This window comes from Chionomys nivalis, chromosome 1, assembly GCF_950005125.1.
Source record: "Chionomys nivalis chromosome 1, mChiNiv1.1, whole genome shotgun sequence".
Taxonomy (NCBI): Eukaryota; Metazoa; Chordata; class Mammalia; order Rodentia; family Cricetidae; genus Chionomys; species Chionomys nivalis.
Genome location: NC_080086.1, coordinates 18,491,547 through 18,508,478, shown reverse-complemented (window position 1 = coordinate 18,508,478; position 16,932 = coordinate 18,491,547). Strand labels below are relative to the sequence as shown.

The window sequence follows — 16,932 nt, the reverse complement described above, 5'->3', positions numbered from 1 at the left end:
AAGGATCAACATAGTAAAAATGGCAATTCTACCAAAAGCAATCTCTAGATTCAATGCAATCCCCATTAAAATCCCATCAAAATTTTTCACAGATCTGTAGAAGACAATAATCAACTTTATATGGAAAAACCAAAACCCAGGATAGCCAAAACAATCTTATACAATAAAGGATCGTCTGGAGGCATTACCATCCCTAACTTCAAACTCTATTACAGAGCTACAGTATTGAAAAGAGCTCGGTACTGGCATAAAAACAGAGAAGTCGACCAATGGAATCAAATAGAAGACCCAGACTTTAACCCACAAACCTATGAACACCTGCTTTTCGATAAAGGAGCTAAAAGTATACAATGGAAGAAAGAGAGCATTTTCAACAAATTGTGCTGGCAAAACTGGATGTCAATCTGTAGAAGAATGAAAATCGGTTTCTAGCCATAAATAAAAAACATTAAGCATATAATGTGTGATCCTATAGAAGTTAAATAAGAAAGCGATCCCAAAGAAAATCATATAGTCATCCGCATGGAGAGGGGGAAGTAGACAAGATTGCAGGGCAAAAACTGGGAACTTGCGGGAGAGGTGGCATGGGGCAAAGGGGAAATGGGATGAGAAACATGAGAAGGGGAGGATGGGAGGAGCTCGGGGGATTGGGATGGTTGGGATATAGGAAGGATGGATACGGGAGCAGCGAAGTATATATCCTATCTAAGGGAGCCATCTTAGGGTTGGCAAGAGACTTGACTCTTGAGGGGTTCGCAGGTGTCCAGGAATATGTCCCCAGCTGGTACCTTGGGCAACTAAGGAGAGGGAACCTGAAATGACCCTATCCTATACTGATGAATATCTTGCATATCACCTTAGAACCTTCATCTGGCGATGGATCGAGGTAGAGACAGAGTCTCAATTTGGAGCAACGGTCTGAGCTCTTAAGGTCCAAATGAGGAGCAGAAGGAGGGAGAACATGAGCAAAAAATCAGGACCAGGAGGGATGCACCCACCCACTGTGACAGTGGAACCGATTTATTGGGAGCCCACCAAGGCCAGCTGGTCTGGGACTGAATAAGCATGGGTTGATTCCGGACTCTCTGAGCATGGCAGTCAATGAAGGCTGATGAGAAGCCAAGGACAATGGCACTAGGTTTCGATCCTAATACATGAACTGGCTTTGTGGGAGCTTAGCCTGTTTGGACGCTCACCTTTCTGGACGTAGATAGAAGGACCTTGGTCTTCCCGCAGGGCACGGAATTTGGACTGCTCTTCAGTATCGAGAGGGAGGGGGAATGGAGTTGGGGGAGGAGAAGAGGAGTGGGGATAGGGGGAGGGAAGTGGGGGGAGGGGGCAATATTTGGGAGGAGGGGAGGGAAATGGGAAACGGGGAGCAGGTGGAAATTTTAATTAAAAAAGAAATAAATAAAAAATATAAAAGAAAAAAAAGAAAATAGATCCATATCTATCACCATGAACAAAACTCAAGTCCAAATAGATTAAAGACTTCAATATCAGTCCGAACACACTGAACCTGATAGAAGAGAAAGTGGGAAGTACTCTACAACACATGGGCACAGGAGACAACTTCCTACGTATAACCCCAGCAGCACAGACATTAAGGACAACATTGAATAAATGGGACCTCCTGAGACTGAGAAGCTTCTGTAAAGCAAAGGACACTGTCACTAAGACAAAAAGGCAACCCACTGACTGGGAGAAGATCTTAACCAACCCTGCCACTGACAAAGGTCTGATCTCCAAAATATATAAAGAACTCAAGAAACTAGACTGTAAAAGGCTAATCAACCCAATTATAAAATGGGGCACTGAGCTGAACAGAGAATTCTCAACAGAAGAAGTTCAAATGGCGAAAAGAAACTTAAGGTCATGCTCAACTTCCTTAGCGATCAGGGAAATGCAAATCAAGACAACTTTAAGATACCATCTTACACCTGTCAGAATGGCTAAAATAAAAAACACCAATGATAGCCTTTGCTGGAGAGGTTGTGGAGAAAGGGGTACACTCATCCATTGCTGGTGGGAATGCAAACTGGTGCAACCACTTTGGAAAGCAGTGTGGCGGTTTCTCAGGAAATTCGGGATCAACCTACCCCTGGACCCAGCAATCCCACTTTTGGGAATATACCCAAGAGATGCCCTATCATACAACAAAAGTATCTGTTCAACTATGTTCGTAGCAGCATTGTTTGTAATAGCCAGAACCTGGAAACAACCTAGATGCCCTTCAATGGAAGAATGGATGAAGAAAGTATGGAATATATACATATTAGAGCACTACTCAGCAGTAAAAAACAATGACTTCTTGAATTTTGCATGCAAATGGACAGAAATAGAAAACACTATCCTGAGTGAGGTAAGCCAGACCCAACCCAAAGAAAAACATATAGGCATCCTCCTGAATATTAACCTTCATCAGGTGATGAAAGGAGACAGAGACCCACACTGGAGCTCCGGACTGAAATCTCAAGGTCCAAATCAGGAGCAGAAGGAGAGAGAGCACGAGCAAGGAACTCAGGACCGCGAGGTGTGCACACACACACTGAGACAATGGGGCTGTTCTATCGGGAACTCATCAAGGGGCCTGGGTCTGAAAGAACATGGGATAAAACCGGACTCGCTGAACATAGCGGACAATGAGGACTACTGAGAACTCAAGAACAATGGCAATGGGTTTTTGATCCTATTGCACGTACTGGCTTTGTGGGAGCCTAGGCAGTTTGGATGCTCACCTTACTAGACCTGGATGGAGGTGGGTGGTCCTTGGACTTCCCACAGGGCAGGGAACCCTGATTGCTCTTAGGGCTGATGAGAGAGGGGGACTTGATTGGCCGAGGGGGAGGGAAATGGGAGGTGGTGGCGGGGAGGAGGCAGAAATCTTTAATAAATAAATAAATAATTAAAAAAAGAAAATATATATATATACATACACGTTTAAAGTATTAATTAAAGACCCTAAGAAGGGAATAAAATAATATAAAAGAAAATGTCACATAAGACTGGAAGTATACAGAATGTCTCGGTCTTACGTGTAACTATGTTTTTAAGTTTTTGGCTGCTAATTGTTTTTGTATTAAAGTTGCTGAACTAAGTCAACCTATATATTTTTAAAATGTTTCAATTTCAAAATGGGAGTCAAAGATATGTTACTCTGAGGAAGTGGTAATGCCTTTAGACATAAATAAGAAGCTATGCATTTATTTAAGATGGTATGACCAGATTAGACTGATTCTGCAAATTCTGACTACAGACATAAAGAAATAACCCTAAAAAACTACAAAACATGTAGCATATATTTTGCCCACTCAAACATAAAGAAAGAATCTGTAGGTAACTTATACACACCAGATTCCATATATAAAATTCATGTTACCTTTAATACTTGATATATTTTCAGATCAAGGAGAAAAAAACACTAAGGAAAATGAATAGTCCAGGCAATTCCGTATCTAAAACAGCTCCAAGGTTGCTAGCTTGGAGATGATCCAGTCTCACAAATACTCCAGCCAAGATTTAACCATTATCTGGAATTCACAGGGAACCAAGTATACCAGTAAACCTAAACAATAAGAAATAATTTAAAGAACAATGCCCACATTGTGAAAAGATGTGTTATGGATATTTATCATCATTAAAGGTGGATTGATTGCAAATTATTATTGGCAATAGCCAAGAAAAGCTAAATTAAGGGGATTAAATTCAAGGTTCTCTTTATGAAGGGAAAAAAGAGGACTATAGAAATGATAGAATAAAAGGAAAGATTATTGAAACTACTTTTAAAACAAGAAAGCAGCTGCTAGTCTTAGTTATTTTACATTGATATGGATTTTTATATACTGAAACAAATCTGAGGTTTTTTCGTTATATATGTATATATGTTTCTACTCTTGTTTAAGGTATTTTTTGAATTTTGTTATAAGTAAGGGTATTTTTGTAAGGACACACTTTATACATCCTAATCATATATATGGTTTTATACCTATGCATATCATTTAACAATATAATGCAAATTTATAGTCCATCAAAGTTATTAATATCAACTATTTAGGATAAAAAATAAATACAGGCTAGTAGGGATTCCCTAATACAGACAAACTTAGAGACATGTTGGATATGTTTTTAAATTTAAAACAAAGATATATTTAGATAGATGGTCTTTAAACACTTCAGAATATGGGATTTAAGTTGTTGTAATATCATATGGATTTTATGACAGTGAGACATGTCTGCTCCTGGCAACATCAATCCACTACAGAGAAGAAAAGGGTCGCTGAAGAAACTCTATAGAGATTTTGTTTTCTTTGTGATGAAAACTAGCCCAATAGGCAAAAAAAAAAAAAAAGCCAACCATGCCTCAGTTGCTGCCAATAAGTATTCTGTCCAATCTGGACCTGCAGGATGCAAAAGAAAGTAACTGCCAAAGTCTGCGAATACGTAGTCAAATACAATCCTTCAAAATTCCCTGTTTCTCAGGAAAGTCTGTGAGATAATCTAGATTCATAGGACAAAGATGAGAGCCCCAATATTATAGAAGTACCTAGGGTGACTCTAAAAAAGTCAGATGTTGCTGTTATTAGGTAAGATTTGTGAAATACAAATAGACTGGGTATTCTAACTACAATTCTTATTTAATAACTGTTTTGTTATATACAGTTTACTATATGAAGTTTGAAACCTTCCTATTTAATAAGAGGGGGAAATGCTGTATAACATTCCTCTCTACATTGTAATTATGTGTTATTCTTTCTGGTTAATAAAGAACTGACTGACCAGTGACCAGACAGGAAGTATAGGTGGGAAACCAAACTGAGAATATCGAGCGGAAGAAGGACAGTATCAGAGAAGACATCAGAGATGCAGAGGAATTTGGATGTGTAGAAAATAAAATACCAAATCATGATCCATGTGCCAGAAGGTAGATAAGAAATATATGTTAATTTAAGATTTCAGCATTAGCTAATACCAAGCCTGAACTATTAGCCAAGCATTTATAAGTAATATCAAGCTTCTGAGTAATTCTATCAGAGCAGCCATGGCACAGGTAAGCTCTGTTTACCGATGTAACTGCTCCTTTGACTTTCTAAAGGCCCGTGGGACAAGATTACTCTGATATTGAAATAACAACAGTTAATTTGCCATATGATAATATATTTTGCTTTCATAATGCATCTATTATGAATATAGGAAAAAATACCTGCCATTGTATCTCTGCAGTTTTCACATTATCTATCAAAAGCACACTATTAATTTGGGCCTCATATAATATTGCTACAAGCCACAACATTATACAGTAAATGCTCAGTCATTTCTTCACTAGTGACTAATCAAAGCCAAGGGCCTTAGTGAAGGTTTTTGAACCAAAGGGCAAGGCTTTTTGGCATTAGTGTTTTGTGAATGAGTAGCTGTATTTTGCTGTAGACTTTCAATGTAGCTAACTCCCCTTCTGTTACACATTTGTGAATTAATACCCACAGTTAAGAACTGTCTTCCCATACCTATGTGTAAAAACAGTTTTTCACTGCCACTTTCCTATTCCTCTCGTCTAGGTTAACAGAAAGGCCTTCCTTGCTACAAACATGTTTATCATCAGTTTTTTGGTCAGTGCTTATGGTCCAGGGGAGTACATTCCATTTAAGACATTGACAAATATCCAAGGACATCGATACTATTAGCCCAAGCTCATGCTCCGGTTTTACTTGAAAACCAGAACAACTGATAACAGATACTCCAGAATTAATAGTTTAGAGACATGGGTTCCTTCTTTGTTTCTACCATCTAATGAAAAACCCCAGACCTAGGCCCATAGAGGATGCAACATCTGGTGTATGTGATATTTGATCGAGAACCATACCTTTTCCCTGACTGTTTGTGTATGGTGCTTGGTTACCTGATTCTATGTATGCTAGCAGAGGAAAAATGTGGTGCACTGAAAATAAACTTTTTAGCTCTTTTAACCCCTAAAAATATAGCATACCACACTAATTCTTGCCCTCTAAAATGCATCCCTTGATGATTTCTTTACTTTCTTAGCTAAATTTATCTATTATGACGTTCACCTGATGTGCATTATCCACCTTTGAGCTAACAGTTATGGACCTATGTTTGTGTGTGTGTACCTGTGTGTGTTTGTGTGTGTTTGTGTCTGTGTGTATAATTAATTTTCTGATTTATTGTGGGGCATAAGAATTTCAGCACTGGAACCTGCTAGGGCTGGGGAATTGCTGGCTTTAAGGATATATAAGACTGGGAATGCTTGCAATGGGGAAAACTGATAGAAATAAGAAAAAAGAGGAGGAACAATAATAAAGAAACATGGATAGATGAAACCTTTTCTGAGTTGATTTCTTAACCTTGATATTATTTGACCCACCCCATATAGCTTATTGTAACACCTTTACTTGAAAACTGAGAGAAAGTTGTATAGGCTTGAACTTTAAGGCTCCCTTTAAAATATCCTCAGCACTTGTTCATAGAAGACTCACATGCAAATTCACACTTTTATAGTATGGGACCAATGGTACACACTGGATAAGGGCACTGTCTTAAGAAGCACAATCACATGGAACTCTATGAGTTTAATTAATCCAAATACTCTTTAAATTTCCTCAACACATAGACATACAACACACACACACACATACACACACACACACACACCTCACTCTAAATTTAACAATTACACAAGAGCTTTGCAAACTCAATTATGGAAACTCAATAGTTCATGATTTTTCATGAGAATATTCAGGTATGTCCTAAAGATAAACAAAATGGAGTTCAGGACAATATCCAGTGAGACCTATAGCAATCAAATGATGGCTTGTAGAATAGACAATACATAGTTGGCAAATATTGGCTTAAAAAAATAAAAACCAACCTTAGAAAAGTGAGGTTAGAGCTACCTATTATGGCTCATCCCTATAATATTAACACTTGAAACAGGGGGAAGAGTAGAAAAATTGAGGCCAAACTAGGCCCATCATAAAAGTAAACCCAAACAAAAACATAAACATAGATTCAAATGATAAATAAAAGGGGTTCCTGGAAAGTGCAAAATGATATAACATGATAAGTACTAGGTTGGATGATAGAGGACACAAAATATTCATGAGTACATTTAAGAAGAAAATGGCAGATGATTTTCTATTTTTAATAGGAAAAAAATCTGTACCCCAAACCCTCTGCTATTGATGAACGTGAGGGTGTAGATGTGAAGACACAAGAGAGTCAACCACCAACTTTTTCATGGTCCTCTTCATGGAAACTAGGAAGGCCTACCTGTAGAAGGAGCTGTGGGCAGGTCTACTTTTCCTCCTGCACAGCTCCCACATGGCTAGCTTTACACCTGAAATAACAACACACAAATTGTATTCTTTTAAACACTGCCTGGCCCATTATATCTAGCCTCTTATTGGCTAACTCTCATATTTTGATTAACGCATTTCTAATAATCTGTGTAGCACCACGAGGTGTTAGCTTACCAGGAAAGATTTAGCATTTCTGACCTGGTGGCTGGATCCATGGCGTCTGACCCAGAGAGGAGAGGCATGATATTTGCCTCACTTCCTCCCAGCATTCTGTTCTGTTTACTCCACCTACCTAATTTTATATCCTATCAAAGGGCCAAGGAAGTTTCTTTATTAACCAATGAAATCAACTCAAAACAGAAGACCCTCCCACATCACTTCCCCTTTTTCTGTTTAAACAAAAATGAAGGCTTTAACTTTAACATAGCAAAATTACATATAACAAAACAGTTATCAAGTAAGAATTACAGTTACAATATTTATATCTATTTTATCTTTTATCATAACAAAGGAAAACAAATATAACTATCTATCTATTCTTCAACTCTATCAAAGATTCCAGAAGGATATAATATTACCTAAGTAAATGAGAAGTAACAACTTACAAAACTCTAGAAATCACAGAGACATCTCACTGCCTGGACAGTCACACAAAGTTCCTCTGTACAGGCCCATAGTTTCCAGCAGACATTTCCATGAAGCAGGATATTTCAAAGGCAGTCAGGCACTATCTGCTGTGTCCTGTAGAATATCTCACAGACTCTTCATGAATCAGGAACGCCGTAAGACCATCTCACCTTTAGGCAAGTTCAACAGTCCTCTTTCTGCAGGTTCTCTGTGTCCAGTTTATGCACCAGTACAGGCAAGAGCAGTTTCTTGCCCAAATGGCTATCAAACTCCATAAGGAGCCTCTTCGATGCCCATCTTCCTTTTGAAGTAGATTGGTACTGCCAGGAGCAGATGTGTTCATTGTCAGGAAAAGCCCCAAGTTATTAAAACATTAAATGTCATATTCTGTAGTCTTTGAAAGATATGAAGAATGTTTATCTAAAGTATATCTATGCACATCTAGAAAACCTAACTATCATGAAAACAAGTTTGCCTATTATTGATGATTATCCTTTAACAACCTATGTTTTCTAATTTCACATTACATTTTTAAATGAACTACTCCATCACAATACCTTAATCAATATCAGAAATACATATTCATATAACAAAATTTACCTTAAATTTATATCAACAAAGCAAAACTTATACCCATGTAAATTATCCATATCTATAGCATATCTCCTTTTAAATGTAAAAGATCATTTATAAACAATATTTGGGAATATGGTCACAATTATTTCTTTCCAAACTGCTTTATGCTGAATGGGGGCACTGTTATTTAGGTTTTTCATGGTGTAACCCGTGTGCCAGGTTCATCTCAGTCGGCAGTTGAGTGAAATAATTTTTTGAGGGTGTTCACAGCAATCTTTCAGGAGGGCGTGGTCTATCATACCATATTGGGATAGAAGCAATCCACAGGGCCTAATCCTCTGTGAAAACAAAATTAGGACTTTTCTAAATCAGCATAACCTTAGATCCAAATTTTGAAGTCAAGGTATTTTCAAAATATTTATCTTGGATTAGTTCAGCATCATTTATAAACAAATATCTTTTAGCAGCTGTTGCTCCTTCCTCAGCATTCAAACAATTCAAAGAGAGCATAATAGCATACAGTATCAAGATTCTCTGTGTATTTTCCATCTTTCTGCAGCTTTGCTTTAACCTCTATTTCTTTTATTTTTATATTTTGAGACTGATTCTCTGTATATCTTTGACCTGAAATAACTCTGTAGACCAGGCTGTCCTTGAACTGGCAGAGATCCAGCTGTCTCAGCCTCCCGGGCATTGGGATTAAAGGCTTGTGCTACCACACCTTGAAGTCACAGAGGTCAATCTACTTCTGCCCCTTGAAGTCTCAAAGGGCAATATACCTCTGACTTTCAAGTGTTGGGATTAAAGGTATGTACCACCACACCCAAACTACTCTCTTTCTTTCATTTTCTTTTATACTTTTAAGAACTTTAACCTTTATCCTGCATATATTTTTAACACACTGTAAACCATTTAGAGGTTTTCTTTGTCTTTGAATCTCTCTTTAGTGTATATCTCTCTTTTTCTGACCATACGAGTCTTTAATTTACCAAACAATATAGGTAGGATTAAAGCTGTGGCTTTGCCAGATGAATCCATCCCATCTTTTTGCTTTCCAGTCTCATGGCAGAGGTAGCTGCTATAGACAGTTTTATTGCCACAACTCTGTGGTGTTTTAAGGTCCCTGCCAGCAAGCAAGCTGCAGTATTCTGCTCACAGACCACACTCAGTCAGACTGCCCGCCTGAGAGTTTGCCCTGGCAGGACAGCACAAAAAGCTGTCATTTTTAAAACAGCACAATTTTTTTCCTGCTACGGCTGAAAACCGAAAAGCATGCTTTCAGCTTTTCATCAACACCGTTTAAGTGTTTTATGGCAGGACCTCTAAAAAGAGCTGCAAGGTTTTGCAGCTAAAGCTGAGTCAGGAAGCCTCTCTTAGATGAGAGTGCTTTCTTGCCTCTAGCAAGCAGAGAAGACCCAACAAATTGCTGCTACCAAGAAAACATGCTTTGCTCGATTCATTCACAAACTTTCTCAGGCTTTCTGTGGATTCCGTTATTCATATCTGGGCACCATTTGTAAAAAAGGCAGCAGGCTGCTTCCTGCCACCCGGATCCCAGCCGCCCGGCTAGCTTATGCCCCAAAATAACAACACAGAAATTGTATTCTTTAGAAATTTATTCCAGTGGGTTATACCATCAAAACCATACTTAAAGTGGGTCAATATAATAGTTGCAAAGCAATTTCCATTTTCTGTCTCTCTTTCTGAGAGAGTAAGACTCTAGAATAGGAGAAGATAGGAGTTTAAAAACTGTGGTGAGTCACCATTGTGTTCTGAAGACCATTCCCAGTTCTCTGCTATATCTAACTTGCTCGTAACCTCTGAGCCGCCTGTGATACAAAAGGCCTTCACTGGCATGACCTCCTCTAACTAGAATTAATTTTCAAGATATATACTTTCATAGAGCCTAATATTGGGATTGAAATTTCAGCAAATAGATTTTTGGGAATCAAAAACATTTAGACTTTTCAATGACTAAGGCAAATGCAGTAGTATCACTCTGAAGCATTCCAAGTACAATTGGATAAAAACAAAGAAAAAAAGTCAAAGGCTGGTGAAGTAAAAGCAATTTTTACAGAAAAAGAAAATCCAAAGCATCAGAACCACATCAAAGTTATAAGAAAGGGGCTTGAGAAATGGCTCAAAGTTTAACAGCACTAGCTGCTCTTCCAGAGGTCCTAAGTTCAATTCCCAGCAATCAAATGGTGATTCACAACCACCTATAATGCCAGCATGATGGCATACACGCACTTAATAAATTAAATCTTTCAAAAGAATAAAGATATAAGTGAGAGACTCTGGATTTTGAAAAATTGAAAAGAAAACAATATTCTCCAATAAACTCAATTTTGGTTTTTTTACATGTGGAAAAAGAGACAAAAACAAGGGAATATTATGGAATTGGTAAGCTGCCCACATATCTATAAGAATGACAAATGGATTTTTTTTTATCTTGTAAGAAGTTAATAAGTAAACTTAATGCAACAAGATATAAGAAGGAAATGTGGAGATGGAAATAAATATAGGGATGCAGTATATTTCAGTTTTCTTTAGAGTTGCAAAGTATGTTTTGTGGTTGATATGTAAAATATAGCACTCTCTGGAATTACAGTAAATATAAAAGTAAAAGTAAAGTATTCATCGACTGTGTTTAGAGCCTGGTTCTAGGAGAAATTTTTTGACAAGAAAGCCAAAGGAGATTCTTTTCTCAAATTAAAAGTTATAAAGAGAGCAAGACATGGCAGTAAATGACTTTAATCTCAACATTCCAAGAACAGAGTCAAACTGAACTCTGATTTTGATGCCAGTCAGATCTACAGAGTAAAATCCAGTGAAATCCCTTTTTGAAAATATATTAATTAGATTTTGGAAATAAGCACATGCCTTCTCACATACTAATTTTATTTCTAGATTATTCAATGTAAATTGGTTTTATATTATATCTTTAGAAAACAAACAAAAATGTCTAACTGTATTCAAATGAAATCTAAATGATAAATATTTTTGATTTATGCATGGTTGAATAAAAGTTAGGAAACCAAATAGTACTCTGTGTGTGTGTGTCTGTGTGTCTGTGTGTTTGCAAAATTATACTACAAGGATTTATTAAGAAAAACAGCATGGAACATATGCAAAAATACATGCGTAGATCAATGAAATTAATTACATAAAAGAAAAGAACCCACACAGTATCTGAAGCATTTAATATTAACATAGCTGTCAAATATCCATTCTAGACAATATAGTACAAATTGTAATTGGTATTAATAATAATAACCTGAAGCCAGATATAGGAGTTAATGCTGAAAGATCAGAAAACCAGAATAGCCAGCCACGAGCTCTTACTTCTACTAAATCCTCAGTTCAAATAGGTGACACTAAACCTAGAAATCCTCTGACTGTCTCTGTGAAACCTCAAGCTGAATATAATCAACTGTCTCCTCCCACCTTATATTCCTCACTCAGAACATCCATATCAGTCCTATCTCCATCTCCCTCATGCACGTTTTAAAGGAGAGTGACTCCAAATACTGGAGTTAAAAGTGTGACCCTCCATTTCCTAGTTGTTTCTCTTTGAGACAGATCAATATAGTGTAGCCCAGGGAGGCCTTGAAAACACAGAGATCTATTTGCCTCTGCCTCCTGAGTACTGGAATTATAGGTATGTGCAGCCATTGCCTAGCCTCTACAGCTAACTAGTGCCTTAGCTCTTCCCTTTGAGCTTCAAAAAAGTGTTATTTGTTGATCATAAACAAAATATTACTATAAGAAATCCAAATGGTCAACAAATACCTCTTGAAAAATTGAAGCTCCACATGTAGATAAAAATACACAGATATCAATTTACCCTAAAAAGTACTCATTCCAAATTTAAAACGCTTTTAATTTAACCTTACTTTAATGAATTGAGAAAAATATGAAACTGTTTAGAAAGATACAGGGAACCTTGACGCATATACCGAGGACTTTCTAAAATTGATTTAAATAAAAAAAGAAGGACCCAATTGACAAAGGTGATTAGATGAAATTAAAAGGTACCACCCTGAAAAATAAAAAATAAGGAGGGTAAAATAAAAACTCTTACAACCTGTATATCCACACAGGAGACTAATATTCAGAATGTACAAAACTCTCAATTCATAGAAGTTAAAAAAATATTAAAAGGATTTTTTTCTTATATTCTTTGTTGTGAGCCAAGCCATTGTTCTACCCCTAAATGGGTATGCAACAATAGGAAAAATTAAAGACAGCTATTAAATGCTTTCTAAATATTCAACATTCATAGTTTTCATAGAAATGCAATTTATAACTCTGAGGCTATTCCACTTGATATCAGTCACCACAGACACCATGATTTGAGAAAACAACAACGAATATTGCTTATAATGTGAACAAAGAAGACGTTGAGAGTGAAATTATGATAAGAAATTGGACTCAAAATATGAACATCAATGCAGAATCCACACAAGTTAAAACTGGGAATTCCAAATGTACTGGTTCCATATTTTGTGTATTTTCTGTAGTTCAGTAAAAAATAGGACACGGAAGTAACTTTGTGACTTGATGAATTTAAATTTTCCATGATTGTAACCAGAACAGGTATAGCTGTGTAATATAGAAGAGCCAATCCTCAACTGCTTCAACCACTACAAGTTCTTATGAGCCTGTTGCATATTGTGTATTTCTTGGCCCACCTTAAAAATTAATGACTGACAGTGTTCCTCCTCAGATGTTCCACAAATTGTTTGTACTATTTCTGCTGAGTTTCTAGGTGATATTTTTCTAACCTAAAACCTTAATCCCGTTTACAAGTTACTAACACTGAAAAAGGTCAAGAAAAGGACTCAAGTTGTGTGATATTTGACAAAATCAACTTCTTTATTCCAGGACTCACCTAGCTAAGGTCAAAGCTGAGTTCCGCCAGAACAGCTAATCTCTCAGCTGTCCGCACATGAGCATGTATACCTAAATTTCCCCTCTCCTCCTCCTCTTATCAGAAAAAAGTTCACCAAGGGCAGCCCTGGTCGGGACACCTCATCTCCAAATCCTGCCCATCTTGTGTTGCGGGAGATCCTGTTGGATTGTTTGTGGTTTACGCCTTCATCAATCTTATATCTGCAGACACTGGAAAACTATCCTGTTAATATACATTGGACATTATTCACAACACTCAACTGCTTTAAATTTCAACTCCATGAGCTCTGTGAGAGTGTCTCAAGTTATATAGAACCAGAGAAAATTACCAAATGCAAATACACTATCCATTCAGAATACATCTATTGTCACCTTACGGGATAAAAAAACCACAACAGCTTTCATTACAGGTTTTCTCATCATCTATAGCAATTATTCAGTGATTTTTGTTTTGTCAGAATATCTCCATATGTTTTAAAATTGAGCATCAAGGAAATTGATATACATATCACAGGAAAGTCATGTAAATGAAGTATCATATAAATTAACATCCATGTGGCATTTTATGATTTATATAATCCACATACTTTCAAATTTCTACCCAATCCATACAAAAACTAGGCAATTATGAAAGACTGATATTGTTTCAAACATGAATGACAGCTCATTATATTTGAACTTTTGTACCTCTCAGAACAGAAAAAAAGTAGGATCATAGAGTAAAACAAAATAGTATCATTAGAAGACCCATTTAAATACAATATTTGCTAAGAATTTTGTTCTTTCTTTGGTATTTTGACATGAAGTTTCTTCATGTACCAGGCTTAAAAGTCCCAAAACACCATCATAAATATTGCTGCTCAAAAACTCACAGAGATTCAATTGCCTCATAACAAAAGTGCTGGGATTAATATGCGTTACATCAAACCAGGTTATCTGCTAATCAATTTTTATTAAAAGAAGTTGAAACTATGTTCATGAAGATTAGTGAAGCTATCTTTGTGATTACTTGTCCAACAGTTACTTGGAATCTCACCTGCTACTTTTCTTTATATAACACAGAGGAAAATGAAGAATACTATATGATGTCTTCTAGGTCTATGATAACATAGATTCTCTAATTTGAACCAGATCTGGGGAATTTTGGACATGATGGACAGCCTTTCTATGCCCAAACAGGCTGTCACTCTTGTTTGTTTCTTACTATGCATCTCTGCTTGGTGTCCTAACTTTGTAGAACTGAAAAAAAAAAAAAAGAAACAGTCAACTCTGATTAAATACATGATAACACATGGGTGTAACACCATAAATGTATATTGAATTGAAAAGTAGGCAAAATCTATATTTATCCTCAATGACAGGAAGAACTGGAACAAAAACATACATGAGTATGGATAGAAGCAAATTCCCTCTCAATTACAACTAACACATTCAGGATCATGGTTATTTCACCTGGAGCTTAAACAATCAAAGAACTTTATTTCTAATATCTGGATGTTGCCTGTGTTACATCAACATTTTTGTTTAACTTTCATATTTTATTATTGAGAACTCAGACATTGACAACCTACTCTTCATGCATCCTGCTAGGCTAATGTCCCAAACAAAAGTCAGGGATGCAATGTATCCTGCTGTGTTAGGTCAGGTCACCAGTAAGGACCTGAAAAGTGCTTTTGTTCTGCCTTCCTTATAAAGACTCTGGCCTTACTTCTCCCACCACAGACTTGGAAGCATCTCCAGAGGCTCCTCCAAGATGCTGGTGGTCCTGCTCACAGCAGCCTTGTTGGCCCTGAGCTCAGTTCAGAGAGCAAATGCAGGTATGAAATAGGGTAGACATTGGTTCTATGAAATGGCAGTTGGACAACACACTGAAATACAGGACTGGGAGAAATGTGAAAAGATAAATAAAAAACTGAAGAAAAGGATTAGCAAAACATATAGGAATCTTTATATTTTCATTTTGCACTGGATCTTAAACGTTGCTTCTAGTAAAATTTAAGAAACTATTTTATAACAAAATAACATGAATGCATTTATGAAAAGACCTTTTTGGTGGGGCATGATGCATGAGATCATGATACAGCTGACAGAGGGAAATTCAGTTCTCAAGGAGTTATGAGAATCCAATACTAAATAATGGTAATCTTGCTGTATAGAGGAATGTGAAAACTGAAAGAAGAAAAAGTATGTCATGGATGCTTTAAAGATAATGAATAAAGTAATAAATTTGAAACTGTATACTATCAGGTAGAAATATCAGTGCATAATTTCTTAAATTATTTTTGAGCATTGTGTGCATGCAGAATTTTCTGTGTATATGTGTACTTGTATGTGTGAGAGAGATAAGGAGGGAGACAAACACACAGATACATGGAGAAGGGGAAAAGAGAGAGGGAGAGAGAGAGAGAGAGAGAGAGAGAGAGAGAGATTGAATATTTTTTCACATTCCATTAGAGGACAGTATATTGTCAACAAGATTTGTATTTCTACCATATGATTCCATGAACTGAATACAAGTCGTCAGACAAGTACTTTTACCCACTGAGATATCTTCGTGGGACTCATTCACTATTTTAATGACCCACATAAAATATTCATTGTTCTTCACAAAGTATTTACAGCAATGTTTATTTTTACTTCATGTATGAAATACCTACAAATATATATCATACAACAAAAAAGGTCATGAAGAAAAACAAATAATATAAACCTGTCAGAATGAAATTCCCATATTAAAATGAAGACTAACAGTAAGGGTTGTCAAAGATACTAAGAAACAAAATAGTGGTTATTCCTGATCAAAGAAACCATTCTGTCAGCAGTATCATCAGTATGGTCCAAGAATAAAATACTTCTTAGTGGATGTAAAGATGTTATGGAAAGCTGTTTGTATTTCCAGCTGAAAAATCTTGATAAGTAACTTTTCACTTCTCTTGTGCTTATTTTCTAGAGATCATCAGTGAAGACTCTTCTGCTCAGCTCTTAGGTAGGGACAGATTTATCCTATATTATCCAATTAAGCATGATTTACTTTTGCAATTATTCAGTTCTATAAAATCTCATAAATTTTTATTTTGTGAAGTTAACATGTGACAGCTTACCCTGAGATGTGTAAGAAAGCTCCTCTGCATTTTTTTCTAAAGCCTAGAAGACGGCAATACACTGGAAGAGTATGAAGCCAGGATTTTAGACCAGGAACATTTTGTCTCTTCCACAGATGGAAGCAATGGCTTGCATATGATGAGCATATTGAGTGTCCTCATTTAAAACCTTCCATGAATCTATGGGTTGGTCAAAGAATTTTTTTCCCATTCATTCCTTTCATAATTATAGAATTCCACAAGATAGACAAGTAGTTTCACAGATCTCAGACTCTCTCATCTTTTTAAAATTTATTTTTTTCACTCAGCTCTGCATCCACAAAAGCACTGCAGGAAAACTAAATGGAACATCTTTTAGTCTCTTTCCTATACTTCTTTGTGTTCTCCACTTGGTTATAGAACCC

General features: G+C 36.5%; 1 protein-coding gene across 1 annotated transcript in view; it reads left to right on the top strand.

Annotated features, from left to right (window-relative positions):
• The window catches only part of LOC130884778 (proline-rich proteoglycan 2-like), a 46,749-nt gene that overhangs the window by 11,830 nt on the left and 17,987 nt on the right, over window positions 1–16,932 (top strand). The window contains exon 4 of the mRNA XM_057785949.1: window positions 16,378–16,413. Within this exon, the coding sequence (XP_057641932.1) occupies window positions 16,378–16,413 (36 nt within the window). The remainder of the gene's footprint in view (window positions 1–16,377; window positions 16,414–16,932) is intronic.